This window comes from Nipponia nippon, unplaced genomic scaffold, assembly GCF_047370975.1.
Source record: "Nipponia nippon isolate SJK-2023a ecotype South Korea unplaced genomic scaffold, ASM4737097v1 scaffold_5, whole genome shotgun sequence".
NCBI classification, from domain to species: domain Eukaryota; kingdom Metazoa; phylum Chordata; class Aves; order Pelecaniformes; family Threskiornithidae; genus Nipponia; species Nipponia nippon.
This window is the reverse complement of record NW_028262369.1, coordinates 89,273,774-89,290,655: the sequence shown is the minus strand read 5'-3', so window position 1 is coordinate 89,290,655 and position 16,882 is coordinate 89,273,774. Positions and strand designations below refer to the sequence as shown.

At 42.0% G+C, this 16,882-nt stretch overlaps 1 protein-coding gene across 12 annotated transcripts in view; it reads right to left on the bottom strand.

Annotated features, from left to right (window-relative positions):
* Positions 1-16,882, bottom strand: part of KALRN (kalirin RhoGEF kinase) — a 532,514-nt gene that overhangs the window by 141,330 nt on the left and 374,302 nt on the right. For all 12 annotated transcript variants that reach the window (XM_087734558.1, XM_087734567.1, XM_087734559.1 and 9 more), the window contains 8 exons: positions 16,652-16,721; positions 14,869-14,958; positions 10,374-10,466; positions 8,884-8,995; positions 6,957-7,147; positions 6,442-6,543; positions 5,601-5,743; positions 4,207-4,309 (listed from right to left, as the gene is read on the bottom strand). In XM_087734558.1, the coding sequence (XP_087590684.1) occupies positions 4,207-4,309; positions 5,601-5,743; positions 6,442-6,543; positions 6,957-7,147; positions 8,884-8,995; positions 10,374-10,466; positions 14,869-14,958; positions 16,652-16,721 (904 nt within the window). The remainder of the gene's footprint in view (positions 1-4,206; positions 4,310-5,600; positions 5,744-6,441; positions 6,544-6,956; positions 7,148-8,883; positions 8,996-10,373; positions 10,467-14,868; positions 14,959-16,651; positions 16,722-16,882) is intronic.

Sequence of the window (16,882 nt, the reverse complement as noted above, 5' to 3'; positions counted from 1 at the left end):
GGAATTGCACTTATTGTAATAGTATTCATTATCTACTGATTCTTTAGCACCAAGTCCAGTTCATGAACCCACTTTTCCCCCTCTGTAAAATACTTACATAATACCAAATGACAATCCAAATATTTCTTTTTCCATGTATGAAATATTTTAGATTATAGATTGCATATAGAAAAAATCATAGAGTGCAAATGAAAAAATAAACATTTTATATGTTCTTTCTTTCTTTCCTTTTACAAAGGTGCAGACCTACAGATGTTACTTGAAGTCTATGTTCCCACTATATAGTATTTAAAGAAAATTAAATGTTTGAGCCCAGGGATAATTGCTTTTTATATTTTTGAGAGAGAAAAATCCAAGAAAATTAAAGATATTAAGGACTAAGATCCAGATTTAAGAAGCTACTTTAAAAAGTATTTAATTTAGAAGACAGGAGTAGTCTCTTTTCTCTTTTTTTTTTTTTTTTTAAAAAAAATAGACTTGGGCTTTTTTTTTTTTTTAAATCTGAAGAGTCTCATATAATCACCTGACCACCGCCTGCAGCCAGGAAAGCCTGATTATTTAAAGACTTAGTAACACTTCTGGAGTCAGGCATATAATTAAGAATATTTTCAAAGCAGAGCCTGCTACCATAAAGATTGCTGTGAATTTCCTGCAATATACAAAAAAGGCTCTGAATTTGGGTCTGTATCCTGTGCTGGGACAACACAGGACGATGCTATAATTAATGTACAAACGTAATGTTTGCAAGAATTCCTGTCTTCCCCCTCCTCCCCCAAATTCCTAATCCAAACACGAAAAAAAAAAAAAGACAAGTGCAATGTGCCATCAGATGTAATTTGTGATGGCATCCAACACGTGAGTGACAGAGCAGAACTAGGACTCAGTTCTTCTGGCCCCCAGTCAAGTGCTCTATCCTCTGCACCAAATGATCCCCCTGATAAATGTTATAGCTAGGTTCAGCTGTCTTGAGAGAAAGCAAAATCCTCACTGAATTTACAGTAATGTTATCTCATTCCCACTTAACAACAAAAAGCCTTCTGCCTTTTTAGCAGTTTCACATGCTAAGGTAAAGCTTTGCTGTAGGGCTGTGCCATGATGAGAGGAGACAGAAATTGCTACTCACAACCCAGAGGGAATTGGCTCACAAACAGGTTGAAAGAAATACATATGACTTGAGGCATGAGGAGTGTTATTAAGCAGAAGTGCTACTTGAAATTGGGAATCTTTGAGAGGTTGTGGTTTTCTTTGTCTAAAATGTTGTTTGGCATTCTTCTCTGAACATTCAACTAATGCGTTAGGTAATCCTCGGGCGTAATAGCAAGATTTAGGGAAAGGACAAAGTGTGTCAGCTAAATCTTTGAATTCTTCAGAGAGCAATATCAACTCTTAAATGTTACTTGAGAATTGTTTCTGCCGCTGAGTTAATACATAGATGGTCCCGGTGCAGGATTAATCTGCTGCCATCCCGGCACACTGCTAGCACTGTAAAGCTCTTTGCACGTGTTTGTAAGTGAGACTGCTGTGAACAGCCAGAGTTTTTAAAGGTAGGACCTCTTTCTCCTGGCTCCTCTGGATGGAAATCTCACTGGGGCACACAGAGAGGTCACCCATGGAGGCTACAGCTGTGAAAAAAACTCAAAGCCTGAATCCAAACTCCTGGGAATAACTCTGCTGACTACGCTGGAGTTAAATAGGCAGGGAAACCACTATTTGCTGAACACATTACCTGTTGGTGCTGTTATCGGTATCACGCGAGTTAATTATAGCATGTATGTTACAGTGTTTACCAAGCACTATCAACTATGCCAAGAAACCTTAACTAGAAAGCATGATATGGTACAGTCTTCCAGTGCTGATAACTCAATACCAGTCTATGTGAGAAGATAAATCTTCCCAGTCCAACGAGATTCACTCAGACCGTCCTAGAAGATAAGCTTGACCACACACTGGAGGAAAAAATCCCATTTTAAAGTTGGAGAGTAAAATAATGTGGAATGACAGTGAATTGTTTCCATGTGGTGAAACCACCAGGAGTCTTGTGTCTTGTTAGGTCCTTGCACAGCTTTGGGATCTGCTAACAGCGAGTCCCCTCACAGCAGATGCTAACACATGCTAAGGGCTTCGTGCAAGCAGCATAAGAACCGATGTCTGAACTGAGACTGAACGCTGGTGTGCCTCCATGCCGCTTCAAGGGACAGTAAGACAACTCAGCTCCATCTGTCGTTAATTTGGGTAACATTGTGTAGAAAAACTGAGAGAGAACTATAAAGCATTGTGGGGAGTTCATTTTCCTTGGAGTAAAGACACAGTAATGCAGCACTCTAGGGGCTAAATTCTCCATAGTATTGTGGCATTAGAATCACTGACAATAAGGAAACTGTTCAGCAGGCACTGCCTCTCTATCTAAGGATGATACACTAGTTGCCAAGATTCAAACAGCACATACAAGTATATTTAAGCTTTAGCTGTACACTGGAATTTGTTTCTATTCAGTAAACGTATATAAGGACACATGAACACACAGATAGCCTTAAGTCAGCAAGTGAACCTACCCACCTTAAGAAAGTAAAAAACATGACACAACCCTAAAACTGATTTAGCCTTTCCCCAGCGGTATCAAATTTTTCCTTGTAGATTTGGCACTTAATTTATCTCATACACATTCGCCATTCGGTTCAAACAAGGCTTTGGACAGAAATTCCTATAACCCTTTCCAGTCTTGCATCCTTAAACCAACTGTTGCCATGCTGGGCTGTCTTTCAGGGTCCAGCGTGATTGTTTCCTGTGCTGTTGGCACTACGGGTCTTGTATGCAGCTACAGCATGCAATATGGAGCATCTTGCCTAGACCTTGCCTGTGTACCATAATGCATGCAACTTTGTCAATGGGCTTGGGGCAAACAAGCAAACCTTATGCAAATGCTTAAAATGAAGCATGAGCTTAAGTACTCTACTAAGTCAGGGACTTTCTCAGGAATGATAAATGTGAAAAACATGGAAAAGCAGGGTGAGTCCATGTAGACTGAAGACATAAGAAAGTACTTCTTCAGCATCGGGCAAAGTATTTGCATACATTACAGTGGCCTTTGGACTGTGAGGATTAATACTTCTCTAATGCACGTTATTGATCAAAAAAAGCAAAAGCATGGGAACATGCCTTTACGATAAATATAACAGGTGGTCTTACAAAGCTAATTTATTTGCAATTAACTCCTATTTCTGAGTCCAGCTTTCAAATAACCTCTGCACTGAACCTTACTTCTGAACTTTACAACCATAAACTTGAATTTTGATTTTGTGAAGACACTCTTCTACCTTGTGTAAGTGGCAACATAATTAAAGCCCTGACAAACAGATAAATCCAGAATGGTTCTGCAGAATTGATTGTTTTGCAAGTTACAGATGATTTCAAAACAACACACGAAGAGAATACGGACATTCTCTCGGTGGATATGACAAACCCCATCAGTGTAGCTAAGGTAAATTGTTACTAACAGCCCATTAACTCCTACCACGAACTGCTAATTCAGCTGAAGACCGCAGTTGGAGGTATCAGGGTGACAAATTCAAGTCAGGCATCCTAGTGGAGCTAGGAATCTGGACTCAGATTGTCTGGTAAGTAAAACGATGAGTACATACGTGCCAACAGCATGCAGCATTCCAACAGAATCTAGCGAGTCTCGGGGCCATCCATATGCTCCACCATATGTCCATGAGGAGTGGGGTCCAGAATCACAGTCTCTGGAAAGGGTAGGTCTCCCAGGCTCTCAAGATACCAGCCAGGATCCCAATTTTGCTGTATTAATTGGTGTGTAAGCACCTGTATTCCCTCCAACAAACTAGTGATTTTAGCTCAGAGGGCAAATATGGAACATAACCAACTGTTTGCTGATTCAGAAGCTGGCTCCCACAGGGCATGTTCTACTAGAGGAGAAAAGGTTGCTCTGGGCTGTGTTTCTTCAGAGCCAATTGAGCCTCTGTGTATTAACTACAAAGAAGCTGCAGCAATAGAGATGTTACCATGTAAAACAGCAGTACTGATGAGCACCTAGAAACAGATTGGATTTTAACAGCCTAGCATAGGGGAATACAAGTTTCAACTCACTCAGTAGAAGACAGGTTGCTTTATTATGCCTTCTATTCTGCTCCTCAGTTACATTTTTCTGAGGACGATGAACTGCAGTGTATTTTCACATTTCAGTCCTACCTTATCGCTGTCCACTGTGTTCTGTGACGTCCTGGATGCAATGGAAATGGTGTCAGGTTGACTACTGCCATCTCCTTGGCTGTCTGCATCATCTACTCCATCTCTGCAAAAGACATAATAGGAAAACAACGATGCTTACTTAACACACCACCTCGGAATGTGCACAACTTTATCGGTGGATTTGAGAAGTGCCGAGTCAGCATGCCAGAGGTGGCTTTGTGCTAAAATTACCCTGCTGATGCAGCCCACGTTGCTATGTAGCTTGCAATTTAAAATGATGTCACCTTCAGCCATAGGGTTGGGATTAGCACATAATCACGACGTTTGTTGCTGGAAACAGGATGGCTGTTGCCTGCATATTTACGGCATAGAAGACTGGTGTTCAGAAATAGCTCTGTAATGAGGGCATCGGGCAGAAATTTTCCTTCAGTTAGATTTCTGCCTTAACCAAAACCATTCAGCCCAGGCTACACGTGACACTGATGGAACGCGTATTTCTCTTGTCTCACAGGAACCACATTTTCAGGAACTTAATACTAAGCCATAAAAGTGATATCCAAACAAACATAAACAAAGACAGTGTAGAGCTCTACAAATCTACCTCTATGAGTCTGCTAACAGAAGATATTTTCTTCCCTTTTGCTGTATAGATATAGCTCTAAATTTTTACTGGTCTTTCAAAATAAACATTTAAATAATACAAAATACATATTTAAGGACAAAGAAAAAAAAATTAAGATCCCCGTTCTGTAGCAGAAAATACTTGTATTGGTGCATGTCCCCAGGAAGAAATGTCTGGATCTCTGACTTGCTACAGATCTCCTGGGTGACCTTGGTTACTCATGCTTTGGATGCCTCTGTAATACAGCCTGAAGTGAGAGAGTGATAAAACTGGAGGAGGAAATGGAGATGCTCAAATTAGAGACGGCTTTTGGGAATGCCAGCATGACAGCAAAAAACCAATTGATTTTCTATAATTTCTACTTAATCCAGGATTCAAAGTATTTGACAAAAAATTTAATATTACTTCACAGGCTGAAACAAGCTTGTATTTAATGATGAAAGACAGATTCTCAACTGCAGTAATATATCGTCAAGACCAGCTGTGATTTTCATTGTCAAACAATTAAAACCTTGGGCTCTAAAGAATTTTTACTGTTCATTTCTCTCCAATACTTAGGAGTACTAAAATAAAAGACCTTTGCATGCATATCATAGAAAAGCTTTCTAGCTACTTTTGCCAAGACAACAATTAAAAAACAAAGATGATAAAAACTGCTTTTGACTATAGTAAGAAAAAGTAAGCAAATCCAGGCAAAAGCTCACAGACACTACACTGCTGTTGGTCGAGAAAATGCTAGTGATTTCACGCTGTATGGAATGACTGAGGTTACCTTCTACTGTTGTTTCGCTGCTTTGCTGGTGTCTTGGGGAGCTGAATTGGCTCTTTCAGAGCTCCTTTCAGATGGATAATCCTTTCTTGAATGACTTCCCGGATATTTTTGATCCATTCCTGTTTTGTTTCAATACTGGATGCCTAAAGTTCCACAAGGCAGAAAGACAGACACTTTATCACATTCCCAGCATGTCACCTCCTATGTAGAAGAATCGTGGTTGGCTGATGAAAATGCATGATTAACTGTTTCTCCTCTCTGCTGTATTGATTTAGCTGCTGGAGTACCTGGTAACCCCAGGAGAACTGAGGTATTTTTACCAGACCTGCTTGGCAAGCAACAGTAAAGCAGCTAAGCTCTGGATAAATATGTTTAATGCTAGCAATACAGCACGCTCTGTGGAGGGGAAATAGGTTATCAGTGCACAGCTGGGATTTCCTCAGACAAAATAACTATAACATGAATTCTTCATTAGAAATTCACTTGACAGAAATGGCTGTCAGCTCTGGAGGTTTGAGGAATAGGTTGATTGTCAATAAGCCCAGTGGCAAAGGGAATTACACCTCCCAGCCAAACACCCCAAGACGTGCCCTGTGTCAGTATGCAGCTGCTCAACCCAGGCTGCAAGAGGAGATGCAATTTCAGCAAGGGAGCACAACTGCACTGCCTTGATTCATACTGAGGCCTTAGAGCTGAATTGCTCCCGATGCAGGCATGACCCTGCTGACAGACATGGAAGCCATGCGAATACGAGGAGGGAAGAAACTGACCTTTCATTTAGTGCTCCCAAGGCCTCAACTAGCAGCTCTAAAGGTAAAGAAAACAAGCAGAGAAGACTTACTTTCAGCACTGTTTTATTGTCTGAGGATGGTGTTCGTCCAGACCACAAAGCAAATTTACAGGGATCTCCTTCAACATGTTCAGTCACTCCCAGTTCTGAGGTCTAGTGTGGAGGAGAGATGATGAGAGATTTCATGTATAGGAAGCCTCAAGAGTCCAGAAAACTTTACATTTGTAGGGAGAAGTGGGGAGACAGGGATGGATAGGGGAGTGAGGTCTTGTCTCTGCTTTGCTATACACAGATAAAAGAAGCACCAAGGTATGGCAAGGAAGTGATCGGCTTCAGTAATCCTCCTTGCATTTCCCATCCACCCTTCACATCTCACTGCCTTAAACCTCTCCAGGCTCACTGCGAGCTTGGCTTCCAGGTGAGCCCTGCTGGGCCCAGAGCCAGCCCTTCCAGGTGGCATGAGTATCCCCAACCCGGCACGGGGACATGTGAGCCATCCCCCAAAACTCCACCTCTACCTACAAGAAACACAACACGCAGAATATTTTCTTTACAGCCACACCTACCAGTAACTTGTTCTTGTAAACATATTTTGTGTGTCCTGAAGAATCTTTGATCTCTTTGCTAAACACCAAAGAGATTTCAAAGAGAAACAAATGCCTCTCACGGCCTTTCCGAATGAGAGACTTGGGATCCCACACTTGGAAGGAATCCTGAAGAATCAGCTCTCCCTGGACATCCAGGTTCTCATCAAACCCTAAAACCACAAAATACATTGGCTTGTATTTGTTCTTGGGACCAGTAACGCCCAGAAACACCAGAGCAATAAGGACTTGAAATAAAAAGGTCTTTCTCTTTTTTTTATGCATATTCTGAAAGGATATTAATGGGCATCTATGCAATGATATAATTATTTCACCAGAGGCAAATACATCATATGTGCTAAATGAGACTGCTGCTAAAGCGCAGTGTAGTATTTACTTAAATATTATAAAGGTTTCAGTGGTGGTTACTGTACACAGAACTGCAATGCAAGGAATCTTATGCATGTCAACGCAAATTCAGAGAAACATAACGTGTGGTAGCTGGAAGTGCCCCATCATCCCATGGTGCTTTCAAGCATGCTAATCCAACCTTCAAGGGCCTATGAGTCCACAGGAGTGGCATGAGGGAGCTACATCAACGAGAGTGAATTGGTATGGTGTCTGAAACAAGCTTTCCGGGAGGAGTTTCTCATCTTCCAAGCTGCATGGCGAAAACCTTCACATGGCTGAGGATCACAGGACTCCCTCCACCTAACTGGGAGGCTTGAGGGAAAAGAGAGTCCCTAGTGCAAGGTGCCCTCCAAACTGCTGTCTCAGCAGCTTGTGGGTTGCATTTCTCTCCAGAGCTGGGGACTGCTCCTCCACCAGCACAGCCTGCTGTTGCTTATGCCAGATAGCCCCAGGAGAGCAGCAAGCAGCCTTGGTCCCTGCTCCAAATATTCAGGAGTAATGTTTTATTCAGAAGACAACTGTCCAAGTGCTTGTCTACCCTAACAAAGTCATTCCTGCTTCTTTATTATTACATGGTGCTAGTCATCTCATGGGGACAGATTATCCAGGTGTTATCTTGGGAAACCTTGGTTTTCACCAGATACCACAGTTAAAACCATCTTTATAGTGTTTCTACCTATGCTGGGTCAGTTTGCCCCTGCTGCAGTTTTAATCACCTGGTCTTAATGTGCTGCTTAGCTACTGGCACAGTTTCCCTTTTCTTGCCTGTTTCAGTGCTCTTCTTGTTTCCTGGTTCTGATTCAAACCAGGCTGGAAATGATTTTCCCAGGTCAAGAAAATGTTTGAGAGACAATAAAGCATATCTCTGTCCAGAATAATTTTTTTTAATTTTAGAAATACTCCACACATCAAAAAGCCAATAAAAAGCTTAACTTTGGGGCAACCAAAATATTTTTTTTCTGTAATTTTGAAATCCTTTTTAATAATATATTTTTCTTTTTTTTTTTAATCTTTGGGATAATTATACTAACATTTTGAAACACAAGCTGTTTTGACTCAGAAAACCAGAACTTTTTCTTTTGAAATATTGAGACAGTATTTAGAAATGTTTTCATCCAATAATCGTTATGCCTGCCAGCAGCTAAACTGATACTGTTTCAGGGTTTTTGTTTGTTTGTTTCGTTAAGTAACAACATTTTAACCAAATACACATACACATTGTATATGTACACACACACGTGTATATACACACATATAAATACGTATACACACACACAAGATACAAATAAATAAAATCCCCAAATTCCTCACCAGCTTTATTCTTCCCAGACTTTTGGAGAAATATCAGAAAAGAGCTAGCAAGTACCTGAAAATTATGATCAGTCAACAGTATTGCTACAGTCAACCTGTACTAACAGGTTGTTTCTACACAAGTTACAAGAAGTCTTCATTTATTGGTGGGTCCCTCCCCTGCCCCAACCACCTGCCCATTTGCTACCTTCCAGCATGCTGACGTGCATTGCGTCATTGGCCTTCTTTGGGACACTGAGCATCACTTCCAGACCATCTTTGAGTTCTCCTTTGCCCTCCTCGCAGCAGGTTAGCAGTTCCTAAGAAGCAATGCAGAACACCTATAAACAAACTCTGACCAAAATGCTGGCTTTGTATCCGATTGTGTTACTTGGTACATGCAACTGCTTTGCTAACCGTGACAGGAGAAAGCTGAACTGCATCAAAACACTGTGGATGCTCACAGATAGTGGGCATCAAATGGGAATGACTATAAAACATGACAAAACAAGGTGCTCTCGAGTGAGACTGTGCACTCAGGAGATTTCTGGGGACTTATGCCTATGCAGCAGACGCCAGTCAGTCCAGCTGTGCCAGCCGGGTTGCAGGGACCCCTGCCTGATCCAGCAGTGCTGGCGAGTACTGCAGTGCAGGCAGGGCTGGCCGTGTGCTGTGCCCAGGGCAGGGAGGTCCCTTCACGAAAGATTCACCTGAGGAGGAGACCAAAGGGGTGATGACTGAAGGGGTGTTTTAGCCTTCCCATTAGCAGATGGTTTGTGCAGTGCAGGCTCGCTGTCCCACAGCACTAACAAGACTATGGTAACCCTGTGTGTTGTTTCACTAAACTGGTACAAAGCACAGATTTGTCAACACATTAAATGGACTCAGTAAGTATCTCCTTAGTACAGCATATCACTCCTTTGGTATATACACAGGAATCTTTAAAGAGATGCAAGTATTATATCTGCTCCTAGCTTTTCAAAGTCAGAATCTGTCCCTTCCCTTATCCCCCAGGTATTTTTTCTTCTCTGGCTTACTAGTTTTGAAGTGAACAGTGGCTGGTTAAGTTAGATCTAAAATTCACCTAGTCACAAAACACTGCAAAAATCCATAACCAATTTACAACAAATTAACAAAAGTGGTTTGGTTTTTTTTTTATGAGAAATACTAGTGTTTCACTTGGAAGTCCTTTGCTTCGTATATGAAGCTTTTCCGTGTTTTTCAAACGCAAAAGTGTCAGCTCCCAAACAGAATCTAACGCCAATGAAGGAATCTCAGTCAAAAGTCAGTGAAATTTCCCAAAGTTCATTACTGCTGTCATTGAAGCCTTTAATCAAATTATTAAATGTCACAAACTTAGCAAGAAGGAAAGTAAACAGTTCTGTCATCCCTTCAATTTCCCTTTCCCAGTTCTCACTTTTTAGGGTTAAGTCCACTGGGACACCAAAAACCCAGTTGAAACAGGTGATCAGGTTTTTACTGTTTGTTTTTTTCTTTCTGTGAGTTTTTTCCTTTAAAACAGACACCTAATTTCACACTTCGTTGCCATGCTCAGGCCTGGGAAGTAGGAGTAGCAGCTCAGCAGTAGCTGCTTACAGGTCATGAACAGGTGATGAAGCAGCTCCCTTAAGAATAAGTTAACTCATCACACCTGGGAACTGCTCTGCATGAGCTGATTTGGGCAGCTCACTAAGGTACCTTCAGTAAGAGTTGGTATTTTGTGATCCTCTGGACAGGCTTGATTAAATAAGAAGAGATAGAGTTGGCCAGACCATGTCTTTGCTGAATTTCCTAGAAGATATAAAAACAGCAGTCAGTCATGGAAAACTATTAACCCCCTGCCAGATAGAACTACCCATAACTAATTTTAGCTCTGGATCTCTGCATTTCTTTGTTTAGTTTTTTAAGTCGCTTTAAGCTCACATACAAATAACTGTGGTTTCAGAGAGGTTGGCAATGAACTGCAGAGTGCCCCTAAGGCCACTTAGACTGCAGGGGCGCTATGCAAGTCAAGCTAAGGGTATGTTGAGTAAACTACATAGGCTTCGACTTAAATATGACTTATCTGTCATGTCAACTGGTTTCTCCTAGCTATGAAGGCTGAAAGCAGACTCTTAACATTCAATTAAAATGGAGTGACATTAAATTAAATTGCATGCGTAGGGTGTAATTTAGCTGTCTAAACATAAGCATCTAGTACCATTTGAGAGCCCTGGGGTAGCTGAAATATCCACATGGGAGTAATAGGTCTGACACAGTGCTGACAAACCTATGCTATTCTGAGGAGGCAGCTGGGGGCCAGAAGAGATACTCTTATGATACCTTTTACAGCACTGAATACTTCTGGTTTGTCACCTGAATCTCAACCAAAATGTCTATGCTGATCAGTGCGATGCGCTCATGAACTTTTGGAGATACTGCAGATAGGCACCTGGTGAGACCTGCAAAGGGCCCAGCTGCCTCCCTCCAACTGGTTCCAGTGGGAGTTAGGAGCTCCTGAAAATCCTACAGGACCCTAATGCACATATTTAGCCATCTAAAAGACCAAACTCATGCCCTACAGGGGCAGATTCTCTGCTGAAATAGAACAGGTTGGAATTCCTTGTCTCTGCCGGGCCCTGGGCATGCCTCCCCTTGCTCCTGGCCATCAGGAAATCCTCGGTTCCTAGGGGAGAAAATGGGGAGGGGGAATGGGACTTATCCCCAGCTACTGGAGGGTAAATTTGAGGCTCTAAAGGGAAGAAGGTATAGAAGATGAAGGGGGAAGAGCTGCCAAGAACAGAGATTTTCTTTCTGTATACAGTCTGATTTTCTGCTGAGTACTAGGGAGGTTACTGGGTTTTTTTCCTCCAGTGTTTATCTTTATGCTGAGATGCAAAAATAGCCACTTTTCACACAATGTGCCAACACTTTTTTGGTTTTTTTTTGTACTAGGCAAGTTTGTTTTAGAAAAAAGTATCTCTGGTGCCATGAACAAGACCCAAAAGGGAAGGGGCTCTGTGTGGGGGTTAATGGAGTTTGCATGCAGCTGAGTCACGGCTGGCTCCAAACAGGGACAGTGTCTGCAGAGCACATGGCTGGGACTCAATTAGTAAGTGCGGGAGCCAGCAAGACCTCAGCCATGTCTGTGAACTTCCTGGAGCTGGCTAAGTACACTTGTTTTTGTAGGATCCAAGTAATGAATTTAGCGCTATTCCTTCCTCCCAGCTCTCTGAATAGCAGGGCACGCTCCCAGCAAGATGCCTTCCCTTCAGGCATTCCTTGCTCTGGCAGGATGCTCCCTGGTCAGACTGTGCGGAGACAGAGTGGGTTAGTGGGGCGACGGCTGTCCCTGCTGCACAGGAACCTGCGGCAGGGAAGCAATTGCACTGCTACATGGCAAACACACTGCTGGAAAAGGACCTTCTCCCTGCAGCTCCTCCCTCTGGTCCCTGAAGTGTGGGAGTAAGGTGGCAACCTGCTGGAGTGTGTCTTGGGTTGGCTTTGTAACAACTGGAGAGGTCTGAACTTAACTGTGGGTGGAGGTGGAAATCAGAGAGGTCTGTGCAGGGTAGAGCACAGGAGTGCAGACATCTCTCACAAACCTCTAAGTAACACGAAGCAGAGAGATATCTGAGCTAGCTTTGAAGCAGCTGGCAGGTTTCAGAAGCAAGCTAGCCACAGGGCTCTGTGCTCTCTACTTTGCCCTGCTTCTTGTTTAAAGCAAGCTTGGTTCACGTTACAGTGCACCATGGCTCACCATTAGACACAACTTTAGTTATTCCCTGGGTGGAAAAGTGTCCCAAGGGCCTGGACAAATGATGGTATCTGACAAGCACCATGTGCTGGCAGTTGTGTGTTGCAAACCAGATGAGCTGCAGAACAGGATCAACATGTAGTCTTACATGCAATGACAGAATCCCAGAAAATCACCAAAAATATCCTCTGTATAGGGCAGCACAGGACCCTCACAGGACCCTCCATTGACAACATGGAGACAGAAATACTTAAGTACAATTTCACACCATAAGAATTGCTGAATTTACCATGAAGCAGTGCTAAAGTGCCCAGAATTTGTAACAAATGTCTAAAGAGATTCACAAATTAAGTCATCTAATTGTGTACAGTTGTTTAGCAGGAGGAAAAACTGCATCCTGAACTGGATGTACACACCGATGGCTTCCTGAGTAAACTGCTTCAGCACTAAAAACCTCACGAAACATTTAGGTTTTGTAATGCATGACACAAATCTTTGGTGAACAATTTCAGAAAAATTATTACTAAAGAGAAACTGAGACCCTGCTTGTGCCTCTGCTTGTTTCCTAAGGGACACTCTAGCTCAGCGGATAAACTGTCCAAGAACCATCATCCATGCAGAAACACTATGCTCTGCAACGCTACCAAAGTCAATGAGTTTTACCGTGTTCCACACTGTAAATGCTGGTCATGCAAATTAAAGGTGCCCTGTGGCTTCTTGAATAGAACAACTGATCTTTTCCAGGATTTAAAGGAAAAAATACTCAAAATAGCAGAAGCATATAGACAATTAAAACAAACTCTGTCTTTCTCCCGAGGACAAAAGCTCAGTTAAATAAGACTTAAAATCAACTCTATCATCTCAATAATATGCTGATTTCCACCAGCTGAAGCCCTTGCAATGAGCCCTGAAGCTGCAAATTTTCCATGGCCTTGAAGGATTCAGACAGATTACTGGGACTACTTCTTTTCATCTCAATGGTGGCTTTCTATGGCGGTTTATGCAATTTAAGGGGTCGTGCACTTGTGATCTTCAAGCAGGCTTCTTACTAAGGAGTGTTACTCTAAGTAACTCACTCTCATCATCGGGGTGTTTTGGGAAATTCCAGGTTCTTCCTGGAAGAAAAGAACCAGCCATTTCCTCCGTATTCCTTGGGCCAGACTGTACTCTGTCCTGCCACTTAACCACTGCCACTCCAAGATCAAGATAAGAAGGATCTACAGGTACTTCCCACTATCTTAGTCAGATTGAGTGACTCCTAGAGGATTTTTTGGGGGGGATAGCCAGCTTTCTCTTTTTGCACAGGCAGCACTGGATAGCCCAGCACAATTCCCACCAATGGAAGGAAAACATCTCCCCTTGCAAAACAGCAGATGCTGACACATGAATATTATCTATTAAGCAGCATCAGGCAGGTTTCTAGCCCATATACAGAGCTGGAGTGGAAAAGCTTAGCAGAGGAAACGCTTTTAACCTGTGCGAACACCACTGACAGACACCTACGGCAGCTCAAACGCTTCAGGAGACACCAACCAGCACAAACCATTCAACAGCCTCAAGCGCCACCTCCTGGAAAATCCCTTTCAGTTCAATTCTACTTTTAGACCATCTGGTAACAAGGCAGAAAACAGGGCAAAAGAAAAAGGTGCTCATCACTTCTGGCTCATGTGAGATCTTTCAGTGTTGAGTTTAATTGAAATGCTATAACCATTGGCACATACGAAACCCAGAGGAGCTGATTCATGTCAGGCAGGTTGGACCCTGCTGAGTGGTTACATTTGTAAAAAGATTTTCAATGCTTTGGAAAAGAGTTCTTAGCATTTTCTCAGAAAAGCAACTAATTAAAGCTATAAGCCAGCAGACAAACATGGCAAAACAGATGAGGTCCCCAAAATCAGAGGGAAAGCTTAGGTTAGCAGTACTCAAAAACTTTAAAGATTTTTTTCAGCCTACAAAACTGGGTTTGGAGCCTGCAAATGTTTATCACCAAGTGTAGTGCTTGTAAGGGAAATAGTCTAATTGCAGTTAAGTGGAGTCCCTGCCTAGCATGATGAAGCAAATGTTTCATAGGGTGGGTAAAATTTGCAGAACAGGAGGACAGGATCTTGTTTTGGACTTAGGGATTTCAGGTCATAAAATATAATGGGATCTGCTTTTCATTTTACCACGAAACCCAGAAATAGAGAGTACATCTAAACCAGATCTTTAGAAAGGATTGAGTCTGAAAAATGCACAAAGGTTCCCATAAGAATGCATGTCTCCATTAAAAATGACTTGCCGCACTGATGAAGATCACACATCACACCACAGCCTATTAGTTTTCACAGCATCTGATACCTGCAGTGGACTGAAAAACCCAAATGACAACGCATAAAAAGGAACCCGTTGCTCAGATGTAAAGAGGAGGTGCTTCAGCTACACTATGCATGCTGAAGGAAAATGGCAGTGGCTGCTCACATCAAAGAAAGTCCCTGCATGTTCCAGGATGAGCTGGCTGGAGTCAGGCTTGTTTTTGCAGTAGGTGACATACATCTGAAATTTATCTGCCTGTGAAAACAAACATAATGGGAAAAGCAAGGTAAGCTATTTCTCTGTTCGCACAGTCTTTCATTAAAGCTCACCAGGATAAACACAGGTGATAAAACCCCACCTCTCAAAGCAACATAGGAATTGCAAATTAAGAACAGAAGACTTATAGACAGTTCATAACTTACCTGAGCAATTCTGAGGGGAATAAGGTGCACCGTGTAACAGCTATGGGAGGCTGTCTTTAACAAGTGTCATAGAGGGAAGGCCTAAAGCTTTAATCCAGCTATAAAATAATTTCTAAGAGCTCTAATGATGTTATACAGCTTGTATCCAAAAGTCTGCAGGTCTCGAAACCCAGTCATGAAATACTGGCTTTATTACCTATTTGCAGATAAAGCCCGTGTAGAAACTCTGGGCAAAAGACTCACCTAGCTTAAACTGGCTCAAGGCAACATTTTTGACTTGAGACTGGCTCAGATTTGTGACGCCTGGCCCAAACTTGCCTTTCCTACCTTGGTTCAGACTTTAATGGCTCATACTTTATGTTGTGCTAGGAGTGTTTTGCATTTCATTTCCTAATTTATTTATTTTTAAGAGGAAATTAAAAGCATCTGTGCACTCCTGCCTTAGAGCAGTTTTGTATTACTGAACTCTGGTCTCAGGGAGAGGCACGCAGACAGAAAAGGAGGATGGCCTCCTTTTATTACTGTTGCATTTTTTATACCGGTATCTAAATAACAGGACCCTGCAATTGGGCAAGCAGCTTTGCGTGTATGTCTGTAAACATACACACAGCTCTGGACGTGTACTATGGCTGAGATGATATGGTTGTATCTTAAAAGTACCATGAAGATTTTGCACAGAACGATATGTAAATGTGTCCCTCTTTCATAAATATGTAAGCTCTTCTTTCTAAATAATATTTCTGAATCCATTTCATCAATATTTGTGTCATGTTTTTAAATTAAAAGCCCATTTGAAATCATCCAAACTTGCTCATATTTTTGGTAAGTGAAAATGTTCCATAATGACTAATTCCCAGCTTTAAAATATGAATAAAACCCTCAGAGAAAACATGATGATGGCTGACTTGTGTGGTAAATATTTTGAAAAGAGAAGCATTTTCATACAGATAAATTACTGTAGCCAATTCCTGGAGCCTCCTACGCCCATGAAGACTCTTAGCATCAAGTTTTCAAAGTCCTTTTGGAAATTGTCCTGGCACTGGGATGAGAGAGCCAGTGGCTCAGCAATTTGACACTAATTTCTGAAGAAAAATGTTGATAAACTATACTGTTCATGCCTTTGTAGAGGTCTCATGGCATGACTAAATTTCTCTAAGGAGAGTATATTAAGATTTTAAATGTCTGTCCTCCCGTGCCCTTCACAAAGAGATGGATGTCACCCCTAAATACAGGTTTGGTTTGACAAAGTCCTGTTAAACAGGAACCAGCAGAGGTAAAAGCTGTGCTGGTCAGTGCAGGACAAGGAGAGAGGCTCTGGACAGCCTTTGCACCACTGCTCAGGAGAAGAGCTAAGGGAAGGAGCCTTTCACCCTGGGAGAGATGAAGGACAAAGAAGTCCTAGTTCCAGATTAGCTCCTAATCTCACTTATCACTAAGGACGTAACCCTTGCATCAATTCGCAGTTTGTTTCTGTTTGTGCTGGAAGAATTAATTTGAATAATAATGAAAAGAAGAAGCCTCATTACCCAGGTGACGAAGCAGTGGCCCACATCCTCAGGCAGTTGTTCGTATTTCTCTAGTTCTTTCAGAAAAATGCTGAAAAAAGAAAACACCGATGTAGTTAATTACAGTCAAATACCCAGGAGAAGCAGAATGACCAATGGGTTAATCAGTGCTAATGATCAATACTTGTATCTTGATTACGAGGCTAATCAAGTGTCCTGCCAGTGGAAAAAGTGTGTCCTTGCCAAGGTATG